Below are 25,146 nucleotides of genomic sequence, written 5' to 3'. Positions count from 1 at the left end.
ATATGTTGCTGTATATTCTTTCTCCAGAGCTACTGCTTATGGGACTGCGATGAGAAGAAATGCCTGGATAAGACTTCAGAATTTCCCGGGAGATGTTAAGTCACAATGCCCTGCTGAAGAATATACTTTTATTTGAGAATTCCTCTGTTTTGATTCTCAAACAATTTGAAAGAAAAAAGCAAACTGATGCAAGAGAGTGAGTAACTATTCTACCCATCAGTTGGAATCACTTCATTACAGTATGTGAACCTGTTGTGCTGGCTATCAGTCCCTTGGCTGCATGTTCCATGCTGTTTGCAATGGGTAAGGCATGGCAGTGTTTTTGGGCAATGTCAACTTCACTACATGGAAGGGTCTGCTGGTCCCCAACTTCATCTACATTGCACACTGTTTCATTTGATGATGCTGCAAATTGCAGTCATGCTTCAACACAGTGAGATTTGACGCAATTAATCTCCATTTTAACCCAGTAATGTGTCTCTTTGTCAACTCATCTGGAAAAGTTTTCTTCTCATCCTTATTCTACTTCTCAGAATGACATAGTGGTAGCATCCACTTCCATCTTACATCAGGGTGCATGCAGTTTTCATTGTGCTCATAGTGATTCAGACATTACACATGGAATATCAATTTCTCTTCCTTCAGGTGGTTCTAATGTTAGCAACCATGTTCACAAAAGAAATTTCAAGATTGGCTCCACTGGGACTTTTGCACTTTTTCTTCTAAATTTACTGAACTTCCCGTGGACAACCTCCAGATGGAAAAGGCTTACTTAACTGAATACCTTAAAGCCAACAGAGTTCCAAAGGGACTTAAACATCAATAATCTGAATGTTCTTTGCTCCCTATCTATCTTATTAAGTCTGACTGCTGTGGTTGAGACTTAATGAATGTTATTAATTTTAGCTCTTCTATACTGTATAAACTTTTAGAAGAGATTTATATATGGAATGAACAGATTATTAATGACTTATTTGAGTACAATAAAGTTAATTATGAGAATTTTTTTTTTAAAGTGGATGAATCGGTTCAAATTAATGTTGCCAGGAAATAAAACAAAATTTTCAGGGACTTTAGTGAATAAATGCATAATACTGCACACCCTTTACCCAAACATTTATTTAAAGGGGACTCTAATATCTCCAACATGTATACTAGGTTGGACAGTACACAGGGTGACTTACACCATGAAACTACTTCCTGCCTGGTAGACACTCAAGTCAATACTTTTTACAATCCCCCTACTCCTGACCACAATGTCATTTGCCCTCCCTCCCTTACCACAGAGATCTGAAAGTGTACCGAATTGGGGCAGGGTCAATTACAATAGTACTTTTTTCACCCATCAAACCATTTTTTTCTCAGGCCCAGGCACTCTAGGCAGAGGGAAAGCAAGGGGAAGGGATGGAAAATGGGTCATCAGTCTTTCTGAACAGAACAATACCCATTTTTCTGAGCTCTGTATATTGTCTTCTCACAATGGCATTATGTATTCTTATAATGGTTTTAACATTTTAATTACACCAGCATGTCTATTAACAAGCCACATTTTTTATTATTCAGTAAAATTTGCAAATTAATTCCCCATATTAAACCAGGCATTTAGGACTTAATGGTTGAACTGAAACTATTCACAAGGAAATTGCATTTCCAACTTATTTGGACAGTGAGGGATTAATTGGTCATCCCTTTAAGAAAAGAAGTACTTTTAATTGCCCCCAAATCCTACTTTATCTATTTTTGAGAAAAGATGCAAGAAAGATTTCTATGCTTTGTATTTCTCATCTATGATGCCATTTCAATTTGACCAAAGAAGGCAGGAATGTGCTAGTTAAGACGAGATCCCAACTTCAGAGTGGTGCTTCCTGATGAAGGAGGGAGTATTGTGTTAGCAGATATAACTGATTACATTTACCAGATGTCCATTATGTTGCAGGACTATCACCCTGTCTCTAGCAATGAAATCAATATTGTATACTAGAAAATGTATTTCTTTTTAGAAGATTAATTTATGTAAGGTGTTATTACTGCTGACCTTTGAGTTTCTGTACATTTCTAAAACTTTGATACCATACACTTTTGGCATCCCAAAGGTTTATAAGGATATTAACAACCTTCCATACAGGCTGATTGTAACTGACCATGTTTCCAAAACTTATCCATTGGCAGCCTACATTGACCATGCCTTGAAATACACTCACTTTTAACAGTCATATACTCAAAGACTCATGGGATTTCTTGTCCAAAATCAAACGTCATTTTTATGGTGAACATAACGGTGGCTTCAGTAGCCTTTTTCACCAGTATACCACATCCTGTTGGTTTGGAATTTTTCCACTCATCCATTTTAGAACTTACTGATTTTGACAGTGGTTTTATCAGTTCCACTGTCTCCTTCATGAAATAAATTTTATGCAATAATGATATTTTTTGAGAGGGAGAATTATCAAGTATGGAGGGTGGCAATAGTCAGTGTGCTCCCCATATATGCCACACTGGTCGTGTATTGGTGAGAGAAAATTTATATTTTCACCTCTCGTTATGCTGACTCCTGACACTTGCATTTAAGATATTTGGATGATATTTTTATCTTTTTGAACTCTGTCCAAAGGGATACCCAATTTTTGTTACATTTTTGAACATCACAACATCCTTTATCATGTCTATCTACTCACACACAAAGAAAGAGGTTAATTATTTAGATATCCAAATTTGGAAAGAAAAGTTGCACAACTGTTTCCAGTCATCTATTTTTAGCAAACCCACCTTTTCTAACACTTTTGTCACCCTCTGGCATGCAAAAGTAACATATTCAAGGACCAATTAGTAAGGGCAGTAAGAATGAGTTCTACTTTGATATCTTTTCAAATGAATGTCACTATATCTGTAACATGTTTTTGGAAAGGGGCTTCCCCTCTAAATTCCTTTACCCTATTCAACAAGAAGCTTCCAGGGGTTGGGGTATTAAATTTCTGCCACTTTTAGGCACAGACTATTCTCCCACCATTCATGCCTCCCACACTCAGGACATACACGCATATTCCACCAAATATTCCAGTTCTCTGGTGGTCACCTATAATTCTGAATTTGCAAACATTGAAGATATTGTCCACAACAATTGGAATATTCTTAAAGTGGACAATGAGATTTTTGAGACCTTAGGAGCATTGCATTTAAGACTGGGAAAAATGTCAAAGGTATTCTCATCTGGTGTTCATTCCACACTAACAAGATATTCATTCTTAGTTTTTTAAGCTACTTGCTTATTCAAGGCACTGGATTTATCCACGACAGCTTTGGATTTGTTACTAATTGCTTTGTTAACTTGTCTACTGTCAACCAATAGTGTTTATTCAGTTAATTGCCTGCATTTAAACATCTTGTTTTTCAGCATTTACTGGTTCTGACAAAGTCCTGACTGGGATGAAAGCACTTAACCAGTTGTTTGTATTTGGCATAAAGTTTGTTTTATACATTATATCGGTGCTTTGTATTCTTGCTTTACTACTGCACAAGGACTGGAGCTGTACTGAGGAGTTTGTCTAAGGTTATTCAGTCCTTAAACTGTGTATTACCAGTGTTTATCTTTGGACCTGTTGTGTTCATTGGATTCATTACTCATCTGTAGGAATCGCTTCATTACACCATGTGAGCCTCTTGTGGTGGTTGGTAGTCCCTTGGCTGTGCATTCACTTACCATTTGCAGTGGGTCTCCACTTTGGAGTCTTATTCTCAATTAATTTCTTTACCCTTTGGTCTGTCTACTCCCCAGGATTCTTCACAAATTGCCTTGCTCCAGTCATGGCTTATTGCAGTCCTTAAGTCATACACATATATATTTATCTGAATGGTTGACCAATCTCAGCAACTGCCAAGACATTCTGCCGTAGTTGCAATTCACCATATTTTATTTATTTGTTTCAATAACATAAGCTTCACACTAAATTTAAAAAAAGTCATCATTGGTGTCTTCTCATGGTTTTTCTGGGTTGTCTTCTTAAAACCTCTTTTTTTCTTCTTCCTCAAAAAATGCAGTCTTACCATCAATATTTTCATAGTCTTTCTCATCAGAAAATGTCTACCACATGAGAATTTTTAAAAGTTCTAATATTTGTGGCCTCCTTTATCCTTATGTTTCTATTTGCCAGACTTCACTTGAGGAAGATTCAGTGGTCCCTCAAATCTCTTTCGTCCCATCATTATAAGCTTCAGTCCTTTCCAAATCCAGAGTTTTATGAAAAAGATTTTCTCTGGTGGGCCAGTAAGTTCTAGTCAACCCAGGAGTTCCCTCACCCCATCCCATCTCAGTCAGTAGGCACAGAAACCTTGAACTTTACTTGGGAGATGCTTTCTCAAGGTGGCACGGTCCAAAAGCAGACACAGATGCATAAACCTGAAGGACATGATGGCCTTCATAAATGGAATAAAAGCCCTAAATCAGCTTTGGTCCCGTGGACATCTTTTAGTGATCACAGACAATTTTGCATTGATGTGGTGCATAAACAAATGGGGGAACAATATTTTATCCGCTTTGCAGCCATTGCTTGAAACTTAGAAGTTCAGCACAATTTAACCTTATGACTAACCTACTTTCTGCCAGAGCACAGTACAGTAGGAGACTTTGAGCAGATTTATGGTTGACCCTTATGAACTGAAGCTGTACCCAAAGGTCTTCCTGCATGTAATCCACTAGTGGGAAACTTCCAAGATAGATTTCTTTGCCTCCTACCTGGACAGACAACTGAAACAGTTCTGGTCCGTGAGACATTACAAAAAGGCCTGGAAAATAGATGTATTCTCAATACACTGGAAGGGAATGTTTCTTTGTGTTTAGCCCCTCTCTGTCATTTTCCGAGTCCTTCAAAAGACTAGGAAGAGATTGCCAAAGATGCTGCTGGTGACTCCTTTTTTGGTTAGATGTAATTGGCTGCCCCTTCTCCTACATCTGGCCAGGGGCAAATACTACAAATTTCCTCACAGAGTGGAGTTGCTCACATAGGAAAATAAATCTTTGATTCCACTCAACATCTAAATTCTCAAGCTAATTGTGTGGATGATGGGCTTTTGAGCATTCTTATGCATTTGATTTTCTGAGGATGTGCAGCAGGTGTTAGAGTTGGCTAGAAAACCTGCTACTAGAAAATTTTACTTAGCCAAATGGAAAATATTTTCTTGTTGATGCAGAAATTGAGGATGGGGATTCAGATAAGTGTTCCCCGGGTTGTCCATTCCCTGTGTAAATTCAGTTTTGGCCTTGCATATATTTCAATAAAGGTAGATCTCTCAACCATTTCAGCCTGGAACCCTTTTTTTCTTCCTTCTATCAAATCATAAATGTTAAGAGGGTTTTGCACATTAAGCTTCCAAAAAGACAGGTGGTGGTTTCTTGCAACTTGAATTTTGTCCTGGAGATGTTCATCTCCCTTTGAACCTGCTGTCAGCTCTTCTGTAAAGTTTCTTGCTTGGAGGATTGCATCACTGATAAGTCTGACATTGGTTAGATAGGAATCTGAATTACAGACCCTCGTGTATATCCAGACCTTTTTGATTTTCACACAAAGGTAAAGTGAGTCTCGGAACAAATCCTTTATGCAAAAAAGTTCTCTGAATTTAGTTTTGTCAGACTATCCAAATCCCTATTTACTAATTTGAACCTGGAGATGAGGAATATCATCTTTAATTTATTGGATGTCTGCAAACAGCTGTGATAGTTTAAGAAATTCAAGCAACCTTTTGTTTCATATGATGGCAAGAAGACAGTATCTAAACAAGCCATTTTCAGCTGACATTTCCATGGTATTCAGATCTGCTACTCTAACCATAGTCAAAACCCCCATCATGATCTCAGCACTCATTATACTAGAGTAGTAGACACTTCTGAAGCTTTCTAGAAAGGGGTAGATTCTAGGTCTATTCTAGAAGCACCTACATCACCAACCACTACAAGTTGGATTCTATTCCCAGAACTAGAGTAGGCTTCACTAGAGCTTATACATTAGGAGTCTTGGACTCTGGTCCTTTTGCATTGCTCCTATTTCCTGAACTGTGGTAATTGTCCCATATTGTAATGGATACTCAAACAGTAATCTAATGAAGGACATATTACAGTTGTATAGTTTGTACTGCAACAGTGCTACTACGGTAAGTAATCACCCTCCCTATATCCCCCTTTTTATTACCTTCCATTGCTAGGGTAGGGTATCATCCTCTCCTTTGTTCTGCTGACATGACTTGACTTGGAGCTTTAGGCTTCAATACCCCAGTTTTAGGCAAGAAAGCTCTGAGTCTTGCCACAGTTTAAAACCCTCTTATGCTAGCATGTTCTCCTGTGCTTAGGGCACAAAACAGATGTAATCTAGAAAGCTTGAGTCAGGTACCCCATCTGTGACCCAGAGGGTGACAGGAGTAACAAGAAACAAAGTACAAAGGATTACTCCAGATAAAATCACTTTACCTAGCAGATCTAGGAGACTTTCTCTCTGATACCCTCATTGTGGAAGGAATAAAGATGACTTGTTGAAGTTTCAAGTAGTTTATTCAGTTAAGTAGGTGGATGAACAAATGTTCTTGTTCTAATACTCTTTTGAGATGTGCATTTCTCATCCCCTGAGATTTTATAACATTTCCCTTGATGATCTGGGAATGCATGCTTTTACTTTTCTGAACAGGTTATTAGAGAGGCATTTATTTTAGTGTCATTAGATATGGTTGTCTTAAAAGCTGACCGCGGATTTACTAGTGAGAGGTTGTAAATCTCAGAAAGCTAGTGAAATTACTGATATGGTTGTAAATGTCATTTAATGTGGCTTCATCCCCCTCCCAGATGATAAAGATGTCCTCAATGAAATAGCAATAACATTTCCTCAATGCAAAATAGAGGCCTTGGTACACTGACTCCTCATCATCCCATTTCCAAGAGCCACATCAGGCAGGCTTGGAGTTGTTGCCTACCCCATAGCTATTCCATAGTCTTCCTAGAACTTCTGTCCCTTCTGGTAATCCAGTCCTGTCCTTTTCATATGTCCCTGCTACAGCTTGAATATAGTAGCTGTGTAGAAGCACTATATAAAGTGCTTTCACATCTATTGTGACCAGTATTGTGGAATAGCTAAATGAAATATCTCTAATTTTACCCAGAAAATCTAGTGTGTCTAAAATGATTTGTTGGCCTCTGTCATTGCTTTTATCTGGGCATCAATGTAGATGGATATTCTGTTGGTTATGGAACCACCATTTGTCACTATTGGTCAATTAGAACAAGTACACTCATCAGTCTACCTACTTAACAGAATAAACTACTTGAAACTTCAATGAGGCATCTTTATTCCTCCCACAGGGAAGGTATCGGGGAGAAAGAGAGTCTCCTTGATCTGCTAAAGTGATTCTGTCTGGACTAATCCTTTGTGCTCTGTTTCTTTGTGCTAAGGTAGATATGCACTGTGTGTAGAAGGTGCCAGAAGTAGTGTAGACTGGCCAGATCAACACATACCTGTCAATCTGTTAGCACAAAAAATCTGGACAAAGGCTAAACTAATGTGAAGATAAAGGCCCAGAAACTGAGACAAAATAGTATTGCTCTTATATTAGAAAGTTACTAGAATAGCAGGTTTTGTATCGGCATGCATTTTCTAAAGGATATGACATCTAAAACTCAATTATATATCATTATTTAGTCACTTCAATCCTCAGTGATTTGACAGAAAACCACAACTTTTATGAGGAACAGACCAAAAATACAAGGAAAAAAATTTGGACATACTGTGGAAATCTGGACAGTTGAGAGATATGGATGTATGTTATGCTTGGTAGGATATGTCCCATATTTGTAATGCCTAATGCAACTTTGATCTATTCAGACATCTACTCTTATGGTAAGTAAACTAAATAGCATTACTTTTCTGTTGCTCAACACAATGTCCAAAGGTCTGTAATGTGTGGATTTCTATGCCTTAAATGAGGAATCCATTTTCTTGGACAGATAGTGGTCTGCAACTCTGCTCAACCTTGGGTTCTTCAATTTTTTTCTTGTATGGCTTGAGGCAAAACTACATTTTGTCCCAAAGTCTGGTGAAATTTTCTGCCCACAAATAAATCCACAAATTGTGAAGTTCCATGGGCAGCTACTAACTCAGGAAAAACATATATCCAAACAGAAGTATTTACAAGGCACAAGCATAAAGTGAGAGAGAGCTGATTTTCAAACATTTAATACCAAATTGTTTATTAATGCGTGTTTTCAGTTTTTGATTAAACATCTCTTGCTTGTGTCATTCTACGACTCTTGTTTGCATTTGGTTTCTGTCTTCCATTGACCAGAAATGGAGAAGACTCTGTTTAACTGCTTCTGCCTTCCAGGTTAATGTTGACGTTTCATTACTGGCCCAAGTGTGTGTGCGTATGTTTGTCTTTGAATGTGACACGCTTGTGTGCAGGATTCTGCAAGTGTAGTTTTTCCCTCCTTATGTAAAGAACCTCTGCTGTGGATTTTGGATGCAGTTTTTCAAGATGGGGGTATTCAGGATACTGATAACCGTCAAAAATGTGGCGATATTGTGTACGTAGCAAAAGACACATATGCTACATGATGTTTAGAGCTGCATAGGATGTGAATGGCATGTGTGTTGTTATTACAAGGACATGAAATGCCAGGCTGTTTTGCTCTACAGTGTCCACATTCTAAGCCTCATAAATATACCTGTTTGACACCTCAAGCCTCACAACTTTCCATATTCTCAAACATCGGGGGAGTCCAACTTTTGTTTGGTGAAAGGGTGGTTTTCCCAGAATAAAACATAACTCATTACAACTGGTTGGTTAAACCTTCAAGGTTCATAGGTAGGTAATAGGCTATTGGCCCTAGGGCCTATATAAGCCTAGCCAAAAAGGTACCATGGCTTTCGCCACCCAAGAAAATTATTTTCCTGACTCCTGTCGAGCAGAGCCACAGAAGTGATCCCTGTGGTGAATTTCCTATTTCCCATCCAATTATCAAGATTTTTCTTGAAAAGTGGTAATGAGAAGCTTTGTTTGATAGGTAGTTTGTTCCAGAGTATGGGAAGTCTCTGGGAAAAGGAATTTATCCCTCCAACATGTTCTGTTTATTGTGGTGACAAGGTTTAGGTCCCTAGAGCATGTAGCTCCGAGGGATTGGGGTTTCTTTAAGTGGAGCATGTCCAACAGCTCTGGGTTTGACATAGCTTTGTATGTTAGGCAGAGATCGCCTCTGAGTAGGCGATATGCAATGGAGTAAAGCTGGAGTTTTTGCAGACAAAGCTGGAGTTTTTACAGACGGTCTGCGTAGGGCATCTGTTTGAGGCCAGTAATCCTCTTTGTGAGGTATTTCTGCAGCCTTTCCAGTTGTTGTAGATGTCTTGTGAGGTACAAACCAAAAGGGGCATTGTACTCTATAATGGGTCTAATGAATGATGAGTAGAGGGGAACAATGACCTCTTTTTTTTTTCCTGGATGAGAAACCTTTTGTGATGAGGTGTGCCACATAGAAGGATTTCCTGAGTACTGTAGCAATGTGATTATCAAAAGAGAGACTTCTGTCCACCTGTGTCCCAAGGTCTCTTATCATACTTTCGGTGTTAAGTAGACTACTGTCTATGTGGTAGTTCATGGGTACAGAGTTTCTACCAAAGGGGATGACCGTGCACTTTTTGGCATTGAGCTTGAGGCCATGGCTTTGACACCAGGCATCTGTCTCAATGAGGACCTTTTGTAGGATGTCAACAGCATTAGGAGTTTCGATTATGGCTCCTAGTTTGCAGTCATCTGTGAACTTCATCAGCCAAAGACCTTTTGTGTTAGCCTGTACTTCAGAGAAGTAGATACCAAACAGGAGAGGACACAGGACTGAACCTTGTGGTACTCCACTTGTCACTGGTCTGAAGTCGGATTTGGAGTCTGCTACTATCACTGTGTGAGTTCTGTCAGTGATGCCATTTGGCAACCCATCTTGTGGCATAGGGATTTATACCTAGTTTAGTGAGTTTATCTAGAATTCCAGAGTAGGGGATGGTGTTGAAAGTCTTGGCGAGATCTAGATAGGCTGTATGGAACCACCTTACCCTCGTTTATGGCTTTGGTGACTGCTTCAAAAAAGTCTATCAGGTTTAGGAGACATGATCTCCCTTTTACAAACCCAAACTGGGTGGGGTCCAGAGTTTGGAGATTACCAATGTCTTTGTTTATAAGTTCCATGATAATATGTTCCATGGCCTTGCAGACCAGGCTTGTCAGGCTAATGGGGCAGTAGTTCCCAGGGTCTCTGGTGGCTCCCCCTTTGTGGAGTGGGATAACCATTGCTGTGAGCCATTCAGTGGGCACAAAGCCTGAAGTGCGGCTATGATTGAACATGGCACTTAGGTGGAGTACCAGTTCATCTTCTGTAGTTCATGTAGAATGATGATGTCAGGTCCCATGGATGCTGTGTTCTTGGCTTTGGAGAATATGTTTTTTACCTGTGCAGCCGTGATTACAGGAACTTTGCATTCTTCCAGTATTGAGATGGCCCTTTAGAGGGTGAGAGGGGGGTAAAGTTAGCACTGAACCTATCTTCCAGGATGTTGGCAATATCTGTTGGTTCTGTATATTTAATGCCATTGTGCTGTAACTCAGAGCAGATCTGAGTGTTGCCATTGAGACTCTTGACCTAGCTATAGAATGCTTTGTGGTTGTCTTTAGAATCAGTGGTGATTTTCTTTTCATAACTAGCTTTGGAAGATTTTATAAGGGATCTCAGCTTCTTACTGAGGCTGACCAGGGAGTTCCGCCAATCATGGGATTTTTCTCTTTTTTTTGCAACAGATTCTTTCTTCTGTTGTAGAGTTTGTTTATGGCAGGGAACCACCAGATTGGCTTCCTTTTTTTGGAGGATAGCATCTTTGTTCTGTTAGGGATAGCATGATCCATGCACTCTTGTAAGTGCTTATAAAGTGCATTTGTGTAGGATTCAACAGTTGTACATCTATTGTTAGTCTGCATGGGTGTCATGAAGTTTGCCACTTCTGTCTTGAAAAACGTGAAGTTGGCTTTGGAGAAATTTTTTTACAGTGGTTTCCCTAATGGGGGGTGGGGGTGGGATGTGGATCTCTAGGGTGATTAGCTTGTGGTCGGATCTGACCAACAAGGAATTTACCTCTGGTGTGGAACACCAGTCTCCCATGTTGGTAATGACCAGGTCTAGGATATTGCTGCCCCTGGTGGGGGTGTGGATATGTTTATCCAAGGCACTGGAATTTTTGAATTCCAGAAAACGTTGAGCAGAAGAGTTGGTACATGAGTAGTTTTCCCAGTTAATGGTGGGGTAGTTGCAATTGCCCATTACTAGGGTGTTGGTTTATACCCAAATATTTCCAGTGTATCAAGAAATGAGGAGTGGGAATCCTGGGGCATGGTGTGGGATCTATAGTAAGCTACAATTTGGATTGCGGTCTTGCCCAGAGTTAGTTGCACTTGGATAATCTCAGATGAATTATGCTGAGCAACTAGCCTGGAGGTGTAGATATCCTTAATGAGTATGGACATGCCTCCACCTTTTGTGTTTCAGTCCAGGTTAGGTGGCCGAATAGTATGGTATGACTTATAGCTTGGTAATGCAGGGATGCTCTCTGCGGCCTTGAACCAGGTCTCTGTTACTGCACAGATGTCAATGTTCTCCATTTTAAGGAGTGCCTCGAGTGAGTGCATTTTGAGATTTAGACTTCTAGCATTGAGTAGCATTACCCTCCGATTTTGCTTGCTTGTCCCTGTTACAGTGGTGAATTTGTCATTTGAACCTTGCCTAAAAAAGGCACCATAGGGGTGGCAAGAGCCTTGGCCAGTATCCAGAATCCCAAAGGCAAAAGGTGCAGGCCATCTCTGGCAAAGCATCGTGGTCAGTTGATCATGTCATCTTAGGCAGACAGATACTGGATTCCCTTAGAATGACACCAGAAGCTTAGCCAGTTGTTGAAGTCAGTCATTTTGTCCTTGTACTGTGGTATCATTCTGGGTGATGGCAGGATGCTACTCAGGGCTAGGTTCATACCTGCCTGGGCTACAAGATCAGGGAGCTCCTCCATGTCTCTTTTCATGTAGTCCAGGGAGGTACATCTCAGGTCATTCACACCAACGTGGGCAATGACAGAGTCATATTTGTATTGTTGTGGAGTGAACTGAGTGCATGCGTTATGTGGTGGATCGTGGCACCCAACAGGCAGCTGACAGTAACTTTCTCCTTGTTTAGCCTGGTGAGTGGAACATCAGTGTGCCTGAAAGAGTCACCTGTGACTAGAGTGTTTGGTACATTGTTATGTCTTATGGGCTGTGGTTGAGTGGCACACTGAGTTTGAGGGCTGTGTGTCATTTGGGTTGTTTTGGGGGTGGAGGTTGCTTGCGTTTCTGCTTTGGAGGTCTCTGTTGCTTGAGCAGATTTTTATTGAGAGTCTCCATGAATGTAGGTGTGTGTTTTGTGTTTCTATGTGTGTGCTTTGGTGGTGTAGGTTTTGAGGGACTGTGTGGTGAGTGTGGTGTGGTGCAAGTGTTTTACCTTCTCCTATTGACTGTCTAGTCCAGTCTTTGTGGAAGAGAGCTTTGCTTTCAGTTTGGCTATGTAAGTGCATAGTGCATCTCTCACAGGTTGTAGTGTTGAGTGGTAGGAAGAGACGGTTGTCTGTGTACATGACTGCATTGGCCCAAGATGCCCAGATTCCTCAGGTAGACAGGAGAAAACATCGGGAGCTGACCCTTAGACATGCCTGGATAGGTGCTTGCTTATGTTTTCCTCAAGACTAAGTGAGGAAAGTTGAGTGCTGTAGTAATTTGTAGCTTATTAAGAGCTTACAATGAGTTCTGAACAAGTGCTGAGCTCAAAGAAACAGATTTGAGTGCTAAAACTAAAAAACTGTCTAATTCTAAGGGAAAATTTGAAGAGCAGACTTTATGGCACCGGGAATACTTTAACCCTAGCTTAAGCAATGCATAAAGTGTATTTATATATATATATATATATATATATATATATAAAACAGTAGCAAATGATCAAACTGATTTAAACAAATTAACCAATAAAAAGATAAAAACTGAGCCCTGTTCCAGCTGTCTTTGATCGACAAGTTCTAACTGCACACTCCTGCCACTAGGGTGCAGGGGAACCGTCTCCAGAAAAAGATGGCTTGGATTAGTGCTCAGGTTATACAAACAAAGCTAGATTCAGCAGGTCTGAATCTAGTCTATGCTACAGCAAACAAGGCGTACCAATTTCAGAAAAAAACAGTTCAAATAAGCAGATACAATAAGCCTAACCAGAAACTCGCAGCTCAGAAGGGCAGAATCTCCCCTCTCCTCCCACAAGAGTGCAGACCACACCTTCTTAATGTAAAATAACTGACCCCGAAGCCCAAATGCTTAAACCAGAACTAATACACTTTTAGAATAACGGACAGTAAGCCTTCAATCAGCAACTCCCAGCTTAGAAGGATGTAAGCAACCTGTCCTGCCACAACAGTGCAGACCACAAACCTTAATGTAAAACAACTGGTCTGAAGCGCAAGTGCTTAAACCAAAGTTGTAGAATAACAATTACAGTTTAATCAGGCTACTAACGAGCTGTAATAAATTCAGCAGAATAAATGCAATTAAGTACTTTTAAGAACAGGCAGCAAAAGCAAAATAAAGTAGGAAGAAGCACAAATACAGTAAAAGCAGATGAATAAAGTGCAATTTTATATATAACAATAGAAAATAAGCAAACTGATTTAAACAAATTACCCAATTAACCAGTAAAAAAAGCTCAAAACTGAGTCCTGTTCCAGCAGGATTTTGAAACTACCCCAAACTGACAGATCTTCACCTTGCCAATCCTTCCTTAGAAAATAAATTGTTCTTTTTGTTAATGTTTTTGGCTGTGAAACATCTTTTACTTAGAAATGGAGTTCTAGAATGGGCACATGAGAAGGTCTACTTTAGACATTCCTTACTTCCTACTAATGCTGGGGAGTCTAGTTAGGCTGATTCTTAATTTGAGTGCCATTATTTGAAATTTGGTCTTGCAATGTCTTTCAACTTTTGCCGGTTAGGGCTCGCCACAGCGCATCTCCAGTTCACAGATTGATTGGCAGTGAAGTGTTTATGGTGTTGAGTTGCCGGCACCCAACCCAGGAACACACACACACACCTACCTGCATGCCTTTAAAACTCACTCGACCTCAGGGAGGACATGCAGACTCTGCACAGAAGGCTAAGTTTAGTATTAATACATTGTAATTCATGGAACTCATACTTCTGCAGGATGGATGAATGATTTTAGTAGGTACGATGGAATCCTGATAATGTTTGAGTCTCATGTGGATATGTAGTACTATGCATGAATATTGCACAACTTTTTGTAAAAGTACACAATTTCATTTTTCAGTGGTAGCAAAAGTAGTCGCCATGTTTATGACAGTAGTAGAGATAGCATTGACAAGGGCAAGATCTTCCTCTGTATGTTTCAGTTTTGCTTGAATGTTTGCAAACTGGAAGTTAGCTAAGAGGATTAATGATATGAGCTGTTAACAATCTGCTTCCTGTGATCTATGGTTTGATTCTCTTAGCCTATATTTGCATAACTATGCAACTATTGAGCCCCCAGTTAAGCAGACAGTGCTTCCCAACTGAGTCTGAAAAAGATCAGTGTGAATCAGTGCTCTACCTCAGTTAATTACTATATAAAAAAATAAATCATGCAAGCATGCACACAAACATGGGCAGGAAGAGCTTTCTATATGTCTGACAAAACACTCCAATAGCACATTTTTTAACACTCCTGTCAGGGCTGAAAAGACTCCGGTGATGAATTCTGAACAAAACCATGAAAGAGAAATTACACCCTGGCATATCCATCTCAATAAACCAGTTTATTCCCTTGGCAATTGCACTACATTTTTCTCCGTAAAGTCAGTGGTGATCATCTGGTGTGTAAATAGCTGCTGTTTATGGAAATGGGCATCGCATTTTTATAGACAAGAATAAGATTCTTTTTTTTCTTCTGGGCAAGAAACCAGAATTTTAACTGAACTGGTCTGGAAGACTAGTCAGTCATTTTCTTTCTTTCCCTGAAATATTGCATTCTGGTAACCATTCTGTGATCAGTAAATGTGTTTGCATAATTTTGGAAACTGAGACTGTCCTCATATTTCAGCAAGTTATCATCAAATATGGTTTTAGAATGTCATTTTTCAAGAACTGTCTTTATCACACATTTCCAAGGGATACATTACTCAGAGCCACCTTAGAAAAGAATATATATATATATATGTGTGTGTGTGTGTATGTATATATATATATATATATATATATATATATATATATATATATGTATGTATGTGTATATATATATATATATATATATATATATATATATATATAGAGCACAGTGCCCCCAATAGAAAAAAATAGTTAACCCCAAATAACTTAATTTTCTGTGCAACTTTATGCATTTCTGTTATATATTGAGAAGGCAGTATGCACTACATTCTCCATTTTCTCATGAGCATCTGTTGTATTTAATTATGAGTGGTTCACAGCATACATTTGTAGGAAGTTGCTATTGGAAAATAAATGGATTGTGAGCTTGATTTCAGAATCTGTGAACTTATAAGGTAAAATCTTAATTTTTTTTTCGTAACTACTAAAATGTTGTAATGTGCTCAAAATGTCAGCATGCATTTTTCTTCCAAGACTTCCCATTTTCAGTTATAGATGACATTTCCTACATTAACCACTCCATGCATAACAATCTCAAAACCACACCTCTCAACTGTCCATATTTTCACGGAATGTCCAGATTTTTCTCTCATATTTTTGGCCCGTTTCTCTTGAAATCTGTGGCTTTATAGCAAATAACTGAGGATTGAAGTCACTAAATAATGACAGACCTTTGAATTTCAGACTTCATATAATTCAGAAAATATATGATTGCACGTCTTTTATTGCATCAGTGTTCTGAGTTTATAAAAGCAATATTTAAAATTTGTCCCTATTTTTGGTCTTTTGTACCCCCATTACTTTTGGCTTTGTACAGGTTTCTTGTGCTAGGAGGTTGAGAGGCATGCTCAAAACTACAGTCATTGATATGTTCTATAGTTTATGCTTTTAGTATTAAAATAGATATCTTACAAATATTGTAAATGTAAACATCATAAAGGTCTGTTGCATGACTGGGTTTCTAATGAAGAAGTCCCTGCTTGTGGATGTGCCCAAATCTAACATGCTGACTATCATGGAGTACTGCAGTGTTTACTTGGATCCTATTAGCTGTTCCTCCATGAGAAGAACTTCGTGCATAGTGTTCATTTCATATAATATTTTTCTGTGAGCTTCAACAAGTCCTTTTTACCAATTATCTGAAGGTAATCTTTCCCATTGTTTGGGATTACTTTCAGTAGTAATTCTCAAACATCTTTGGATATGTTCATTTCTTGTGTATTAGTAATTTGACATGACATGAATATTCTTGTGAATCTGGAGTCCTGTTATATGATCAAATTTAAATATGAGTACATTCTCAGTAGGGGTTGTCAGACAGTGCATATTTTAAGCTTATATTTTGTCATAGGTATTTATTTTTAGTCTCCTTAGTTGTAAAGTAGTTATGTATGTTTTAACAGATTTTATCATTGCAAATTTTGTAGCAAATATTGAGCCTTTAAGCAGAAGTCCCCATGTTAACATATAATAGAAATGCAAAGTTGCGGAGTCCTTTGAAAAACGTGTAGTTAAATATTTTAGCACATGGTAAAAAGTCATCCATCATTCATTGTGTTATACTTTATTATAATGCAAATAAGAGAAGCATGGATTTTGAAACTCTCTATAAACTACTCTTATCACACAACTGCACTCTAGGATGAAATCACTTTTTTTATAGCCATAAGTTTTGGGAGATGCTATGTCTACTTTGATAATGTGTGATATTTTGTAACAGCCACAGTAGAAGGTATCGCCCCACTCTGCTGTAAATTGCAGAATCTGTCAAATCATCTCTATCCTTGATGGTGCAACAATTGCATGAAGAATTATATCTCTGCAAATATTGACCGAGAGTTTATTTCTCCTCTTAGTCTGTAAACAGATGTAGTTTTGTAGGTACAGTGTTTGTCTTACTGTTACAGCTCTGCAGATGACACTCTCATTGCCATAAACAGCATTTGATATAAAATCCATGCTTATTCCTAGAGTATCACGCTGCCATTCTGCAACTGAAACGAGAGCATAAAGAAGAGGTAGAGAAGATGAAGGTAAGGGGAGTTTGTTTTAATGCTAGTGTACATCTGTGCCTTGCTACATAGTAGCTAAATAAACTTCAGATGGTTAGATATACAGAATGCTTGAATGTTATGGTTGGTTATATTGACCTAAAGTATGTACAGAATGCCATCATTGGTAGGTTAAATAAATGGCTCCTGTGCTACAAACATTTAATGAACGACATCCATGTGGTTTGTAATAACATAGTTATTGTTTGCTATATAAAACAGGTGATGGGTTAGCTTTGGAAATACATCACGTGCTGCTTTTTTTCTTGTATGGTGTTTCTATCAAACAAAACATGGCATGGTGTAGAGTGTCAGGTGGTCATGGTGGATGTAATGGTGCAGAATTACCTAAAAGTTAAGGGTAAGTGATTTTAATAAGCCAACATGACCTGTTCCAAACCTTGCTGCTACTAACCTTGTCTCTTCCTCTGAGAAATGAATCCTCTCCCATCTTCTGGAAGTTGAATTGAAAACCAGCAGTACCTTTCACTGAGCATAGTGTGGCAGAAACAAAGACTGGCTGAGAATACAGTCAGCATACAAGACTGGGACTTTAAATCAAATGATAATTTGTCATCCAGTAAGGAGAGGGGAACAAAAATGTAAAATAAAGAATGCTTACTTTTTCCTTTTACTCTTTGATGGCTAAGGGTATTAGGTCCCACTATTACTTGTCTGAATCCGTCCATCCATTCATTCTCAACAACTTTTTCTCTGACTGACTAATGCTTAAACAGTAGTTTTAAGACAACAGCATTTCCAGAATGTTGACATTCTCTTTGAGGGTTTATCTTTTATTTGGTCCTTCTTTAGTACTATTTGATGGGAAAAATGTGACTTCTAAAGTGGATGTATAGTAAAGGTAGCATATGATGCTCTTTAAATATTAGGAGGGCACAAAAGAGATTCAGAATTCATTGCCCCTTTGTTCTCGGGCAGACAGATGAGGTAATAAATGTTATACGTAGTTTTGTGAAAATTGTTTTTTAAGTTTTTTTCTTTTCCTCACTTGGTGAGCATCAATATACTCAACCTTCATGACTGATGGTTCTCCAACTTGTTGGGCCTCACAGGAGGAGGAGGAGAAGATCTGGGCATTATCAGCATCTCAGCCCAATGTGTGGGAGTACAAGCTTCAGGCAATCAATGTGGAAGGAAGCAGTGCAGTGCATTGAACTTTGAGAATGGAGCTGAACTGGTGGGTGGTTCTATCCATTTGCTGTCTGGATAATCCAGAGAGAGTATGTGGTGAAGAAACTGATCTAGTCTACAATGGTGGGTGGAGGTGGTTCTGGAGCCCAGAGGCATATTTTGTGCTAATTTCTCCCTTGCAAGATGGCAGGTTAAGGGCCTCATGAGTTAGGCATACAGAGCTTGCTCACGCTGGTCCATTATAACTCAGCAAAGAACATTCAGTACTCTCACCTGCGTCAGCCTGGAACATTCAGTATTCTCACACTCAAAGTCCTAGTAAGAGAAAAAAGCTTGATAGATGCTGAAAATCAGTGTTGGTGTGGGTTACTGTCAATCTTGGTAGAAAGTCAAAGGAGTTAAGGAAGCAAATGCAGCAGGTGTAGTAAATAGATCAGGCACAAAGGTATGTATTAGAGAATAGCATAAAAAAAGATTGTGAATATTTTTCATATGTTGCTGAGGTCAGAGGTAGAGGCTGCATGGGTGAATATTTTAGAGATTATTAAGGACAATAAAAAAGCTATTTGTAACTTGATTTACTGTGTTAACATGAAATGAACAAGTTTTAAACACAACATCTCATGCATTTCAGCACAGTCCCCATTGCCTCCATTACATATAACCTCTACAGTGATGTACTTGAGAATATTGACATTTTAAGGAAATGTATTTACATAAATAAGCACTTTTGCAGGAAGGCACACTCCTTATCCATGTGGGTATTTTTTTGGTTTCCATACCATCCTCATTTTTCTATTCTTATTGTAAGGTAACACTATCGGGTGAGGAGGGATGAAGCCCTGACTACAACCAATTTGACCCATGTTCAGTTAGCAGCTTGGATGTCTGCTGCAGCTAGTGTGGTAGAGGAGAAAAATATTTGGTTTTGATGGCTGACCTCTTCTTTGGGACGGAGGAAGCAGAAGTGCATGCTCAGGGAGTGTGTTCCCTTGGTTGAGTCCCTGATAGAGGCCAGGGACCCCATGGGAATTTTGGCTTCATGGTGGAGCAGGGCCTTACTGAGGGTTATGTCACTCATAGAAGTAGGTGATAGACACTCGCTGATGTTCATTACATGCCCCAAGTATGTTATTGGGCATGCATGATGGGGTTAGGGTTGCAAAAACCCAAACGATCACTGATAGCTGCCTTAGAGATGAACCCTCTTGGCTGGTTTTCCCTGGATTATGGGGAATGAATGTGCCAGAAGAGTGAAAAAAAAGGATCTGATGGTCTTCAGGTACTGGGGGCAAAGAAAAAAAATCATTAAAAAGAAAAGAAGATAGCTCTATCTTGGGGAAAAGTGATTTCCAACAAAAGCATGTAAATAATGGTCAGTATTTCCCTGCTACCCTTGTTCTTCAAAGAAAGCTCAGTTTGCAGACCTTACAATGTTTGCTTGCTGCTTATCACTATGGTGTATAAATAACTGCAAGGAAACAATAACTGAAGCAAATACAGCTTCAGCGCAAAAAATCCATACTCTATAGGTTCATGTTTAGTTAGCATAAATATGTCTAATTCAAATAGTTGCGTAATGATTTTAAAAGAGACTTTTAAGATTTTTTTTGCACCTGCTGAGATTCCCATTCTCTCCCTCTTCTATCTAGAGGTGGTAGAGTTCCCATTAAATCTAGATCATCATTGAAAAAAAAGAAGCCTTTCAAATGATAAAAACTAATATGTGCTCTGGAACACAGTATGTTTTAATTGTGCTTAATATGGTGGTTAAGTGGGTAAGGTTTCTGCATCATGGAAGAGATCCTTCCCAGCCCAGCATATAGGCTTAATGCACTGTGGGGATGGGTACTGCATTTGGGTGTTTTCCAGGAATGTTGGCGCATGGAACATGCAAAGATTTAAAGCCATAGGTCGTTGAATAGAAGTTAACTGTAATGCCAAAATGTATTGGGCATTGCTGAACTTTAACAACCTGCAGTTGAAGTATTGTCCAGAGTAATACTGACTGTGCTAGGACAAAGAAGTCACTTTGTTGAAGATGATATAGATGAAAAATGAAGTGGAATGGAACGTTTGCAGCATAAGAATCTAGAAAACCTGGTAATGAGCAGCTTGGTATCAGGAGGAAGAGATGGATCATGATCTGAGTGAAAATACGAGTATGCACATGGAATGATGGGAAAATAGATGGGGGAATCAGCCAGCACCAAACAGATGTAACCATCTGCACTCATCACTTGTGGATGAACATTTTCACAGTGAGAGTGTTGAAAGCATGGAAAGATCTACCTGAATTTGTGGCGAGCATTGGGCTACAGGTAAATTCAAGCAGCTTGAGGCAGTTGGAGGAATGAGGATAGGATACAAAGGGAAGTGACAGAATCACAGTGCTATCCTCATAACATGAGCAGACTGGGTGACAATTGCATCTGTTATGGACACCTTTAGATACAAAGGTAAGGTGAACACTATACTGCAATAGCATTATGTTTGCGGGAATCTAATGGTATATATGCATTAATTACTTATTTTTCTTTTCACATTCTTTGGTAAGATGCCTTAATATACCTGTTTCAGTTTAGTTCCATGCTAGAAAAAAAAAAACATGATTTGACTTGATGACTGGTGCTTGCACTTAGAGTTTACCGGAGTGGCATAACGCACCAGAGTTTCTTTGCATTTTGGTGTAACTCTTCCTTCCAGTGTACACTTTAGTTATTTTACTTTAGAAATTGTTCTGATATCATTACTGTTTACTGATAGTGTCTGTTAGGTTGGATTTGACTACAAAGCATGTGAAAGCTGTTTTGAAATGTGAACATGATGTTTGCTGTTACTATTGCATTTGAGCTTTGACATTATATTCTTAGTGGATCTAATAAATATGGATTCACCCTAGAATTAGTTAACTGTCACCTTCTGTGCACTTTTTTTTTTTCATTCTGTGTGGGGAAATGTAGTTATATGAGGGAAGTATAGTAGTTAGTAAATATGAGAGCAATGGACGATGCATTGACCTGGTTATTCTACCTACAGGGCCTTGGACACTAGTATTTGAGGAAATAATGCTCAGAAGGTGAAAATCTGCTAATTCTCTGAGCATGGCTTTACTTGTTGCACTTACAGAATGCTGCATCCAATTCTGAAGGGCCCCCCCCCAAGCAAAGGTGTGCACCTCCTGGGACACATGTAAAGAGTCATCAGAATGGATAGACCCCCTTTCCACATCTCTTGAATGGTTGAACAGACAGGAGATCAGGATTGTAATCAAATTAACTGACCACCTTGGTGGTATGCCTGTGCTCTGACTTTTTACTAGAAAAGCATACAAGGGCAGCACAGGATGCCTACACTGGTAGCATTTATCCATCAAAATATAGAAGCTTATTAAGAAGCTCTCCCTGTAGTCTGTATTCAAGCAGATAAACTAAACATATCAGAATAATGAGCATGAACACCACGGGTTCTTTTCCACCTTTAATTATGTCTTTGCAAGCTATAATGCTCCAGGCCCAATATGTTACCAGAGCTGAAAAAGGTTATTTAAATGAAGTACATGGTTGTCAAAAGTGAGTGGCCAGATGGCATCTTTTGACAAATGTGTTTGTAGACTTTCTCTGACATTTGTGTACTTATACCTTTTAGGTGGAAGCTGTGGGAATATATTGCAGCTAAAATAGCTTTATCTTCTATTGTACTTAGAACTACTTTGGTTTGCCATGGCTGCATATATCTCTGATGTGTGTATTATCTTTTTTTTTGTTTTTAATTCTGCATTCTGATATTTCAATGAAGACCAGATTATCAAATAATAAATGCGGATATATGATTCAAAGCAACCTCTCCTGTGTCCTGTGTTTTGAAGTAAGCCTTGATGCAGTTTAGGCAGTGTAAGAGTTAAAACATAGTGCAATTCTTTCTAAATCAATTATGACAGTATATTTACAACACCAGTGAACTCCACACATTCTGTAAAAGATAATCTTGGCGATGAAGGCTGTAACCCACTTTGGACAGTTTATTGCGTCATTCCACAAATAAGATGTCTTATGGAATTCCTTCTTTCTTTATCAAGTACTTTACCGTAATTGAGACAAGTACTTAATGGAGTTTAAAGAATGACTTGTTTGTGATCATGGAGCTGTCTTTCTCAGATATACTTTCTTTAATTAACATTTATCCTTAGAAAACTTAGTTAATTCTGTGCTTGGCCTACTTCTGCCAGAGAAACTTTACTTGCGTTATTGTTTCTAAACTGCACATTCCAAGTCCTGAAATTGAACTTCTGACAAACACCAGGCTTAGTTTGTCTTCATTTGAAGTTGCCTCTGTGTTTTGAGCTTGTAAAGCCCTTTGTATTTCGGATTTGAAATAGAGGATACATCCTAGGAGTTTTAGCATTACTAAATGAAAGAGGACACCAGAAATTTAACTTGTTCATTTGGCACCATAAACAAACAGTTTTCTATCCCTTTCATTGCTTTCATCTTAAAATCTCTAGATGAAGAGACAGACAGACATAAATAACATGCACTATCTTTGGGAAATTCTTAGCTCACTACTGTCTCAATATGCATTTCACTATCGGTGGCATTCATCTTTAAGAAAAATGACACTTCTTATGACTTCCAGAACATTCAGTGGCACATCTCTTACAAAGTCTAATGTTCCTGCTGTTTAGTTCCCACAGTTTGCTTCCTTATACAAGGAACAATGGTATCAGGGTTTGTTTGTTTCCTCAATGAACTAATGAAAGGGAGTCTGGAGAAAGGCCTTCAACTTTAAAACCATGGAAATGGTTGAGTGTCTAGTATATGTCTAATTTTATAAAGTTTGACCTAGTATCTATTGGTTCCAGGTTGCAATCTCAATATAAAAAGCGTGTGACAATCCTTAAACAGCAGGACTTGACTATCCAAGGTATAGATTTGAAATCATGAAAAATATAGCACTAGTAAATAGGTACCAAAATATTTCATTTGCTGAGTCCAGAAAATAAAAAAAATATATTTATTTTTTTTCCTGCTGGCCATGCATCCTCTGCTGGAATTATACCCACTTACTCTATATAAGTTTGGTGAAAGCTGTTCATTATTATTTTTTTTCTTGTGTTAACATTTTGCAGCCTTAAACCTTTCCCCAGCAGCTGACTGCTGACTTGAATGCTTGCATGTGACTGGGCTTGTATCTTCCAATGTGGGCATGTTCATTCCTACACGTACCACATTAAGACTGCCGTGTGGATGTGTGAACATATTGGACAGAGATGAGCACACATCCCTGGTAGATTACAGAGTCCAGGATCTTACTAATGAAATGCTTTGTCCTTCATTACCAGTCAACACTAACCCTGATGTCTTATGCCTACTCGACTACTAACTACCACATTGTGATGATTTGTTTACCTTTTTATATCTGGAAGGCTGATATGCTTTTTGAAAGGGAGAGGTTATGAACTTCAGTTTCATAGAGCTAGTCAAAAGAGTGGTGACTAAATAAATTAAAACTGCCTCAGTTAGTTGTGGTGTCACTACCCAAATCTAAATATTATTCATAGTGATGGATCATCTGTAGTTAATATCTTTCATTCATAAATTATTACTAGGCTAGCTGTCCTCATGGACCATTTTTAAGCCTAGCCAATTACCCCCTGTGAGAATCAAGCCCTGCACCTTGTGCTTCTAAGGTAAACACCTCAACTATTACGCCACCCTCCTACATTGCTTACTTTTGCATTGTACAGTGTTCTACTTCAGTATTTTTTCTGTGAATAATTATAAGCAGTAAATTGTGTCAGAGCTGTGTTACTGTAGGGTAATATTCAACAGTGATTGTTTGGAGCATAACCGGTTGTGTGAAACCTCGTCTTAGCAGAAAACACGTGGTAAACCAAAACATTCACTAAAATGTTTCCCTTTTTATGGAGCTTCATTTAGATTACATCACGTCTGTCCCATTTCAGTTCATGTGCTGTGCAACCCCATTCACATTTTCCTTTTGGGTGACACATGATTAGTTTGACATCTTGTCCTGTTATTGTCCTAATTGTATTTTTCTGTGTTTGAGTCAAAAAGGATGTATAAAGTCCCCAAACTATTAAATATTTAACATGAAACCTTGTCTTTGTTTAATGTTTCTTTTTAAAAGAGAATGCATTTTATAATTCATTATTGTGTCGTATGTTTTGCTATATCCATTTAGCTGCTATTCTTCACTGATTCCACAAAGATTTTTTCCCGTATTCTTTCTGAAATGCATGCATACTTGTGTGCACCTCCTTTCAATTTTGTTTTGTGATGCTTATTAGACAGCTTCTCAGCAGTAACTGGACTTTTTTCCTCACCTTTGCTGGAATTTTTTACTTCAGTATAATTACTGCATTTTAGTCTGGCAGTTAAATTAGATTTTTTCTTCTTATATTTAATATGACAACACCTTGAACAATGTGCAAGGTGTTTCTTTTAATATATAAAATTTCAACCTTGTATGAAAGAGCTGAAATTGTGACTTAGCTTCTTTAGAATATTTAGGGTGTATATCACATAATCGAAATCCCAAAACATCGAACATCATAAGCTCGAACTTGGAATGTCGAAATGTGATATAATCGAAAGCTCAGAACAGTGAATTTTTTCCCAGGGAAAAATCCGCTGTTCCAAGAAACACACACACAACACAAGCAGACCAATAAAAGTAATCCACAAATATA

General features: G+C 38.5%; 1 protein-coding gene across 1 annotated transcript in view; it reads left to right on the top strand.

The window, feature by feature from the left end:
* FMN1 (formin 1) overlaps positions 1–25,146 on the top strand; it is a 1,985,060-nt gene that overhangs the window by 349,842 nt on the left and 1,610,072 nt on the right. The window contains exon 3 of the mRNA XM_044074155.1: positions 17,203–17,264. Within this exon, the coding sequence (XP_043930090.1) occupies positions 17,203–17,264 (62 nt within the window). The remainder of the gene's footprint in view (positions 1–17,202; positions 17,265–25,146) is intronic.

Source organism: Protopterus annectens, chromosome 6.part0, assembly GCF_019279795.1.
Source record: "Protopterus annectens isolate FY-2018-M chromosome 6.part0, PAN1.0, whole genome shotgun sequence".
Classification (NCBI taxonomy): domain Eukaryota; kingdom Metazoa; phylum Chordata; order Ceratodontiformes; family Protopteridae; genus Protopterus; species Protopterus annectens.
This window is presented reverse-complemented; position numbering and strand designations above follow the sequence as displayed.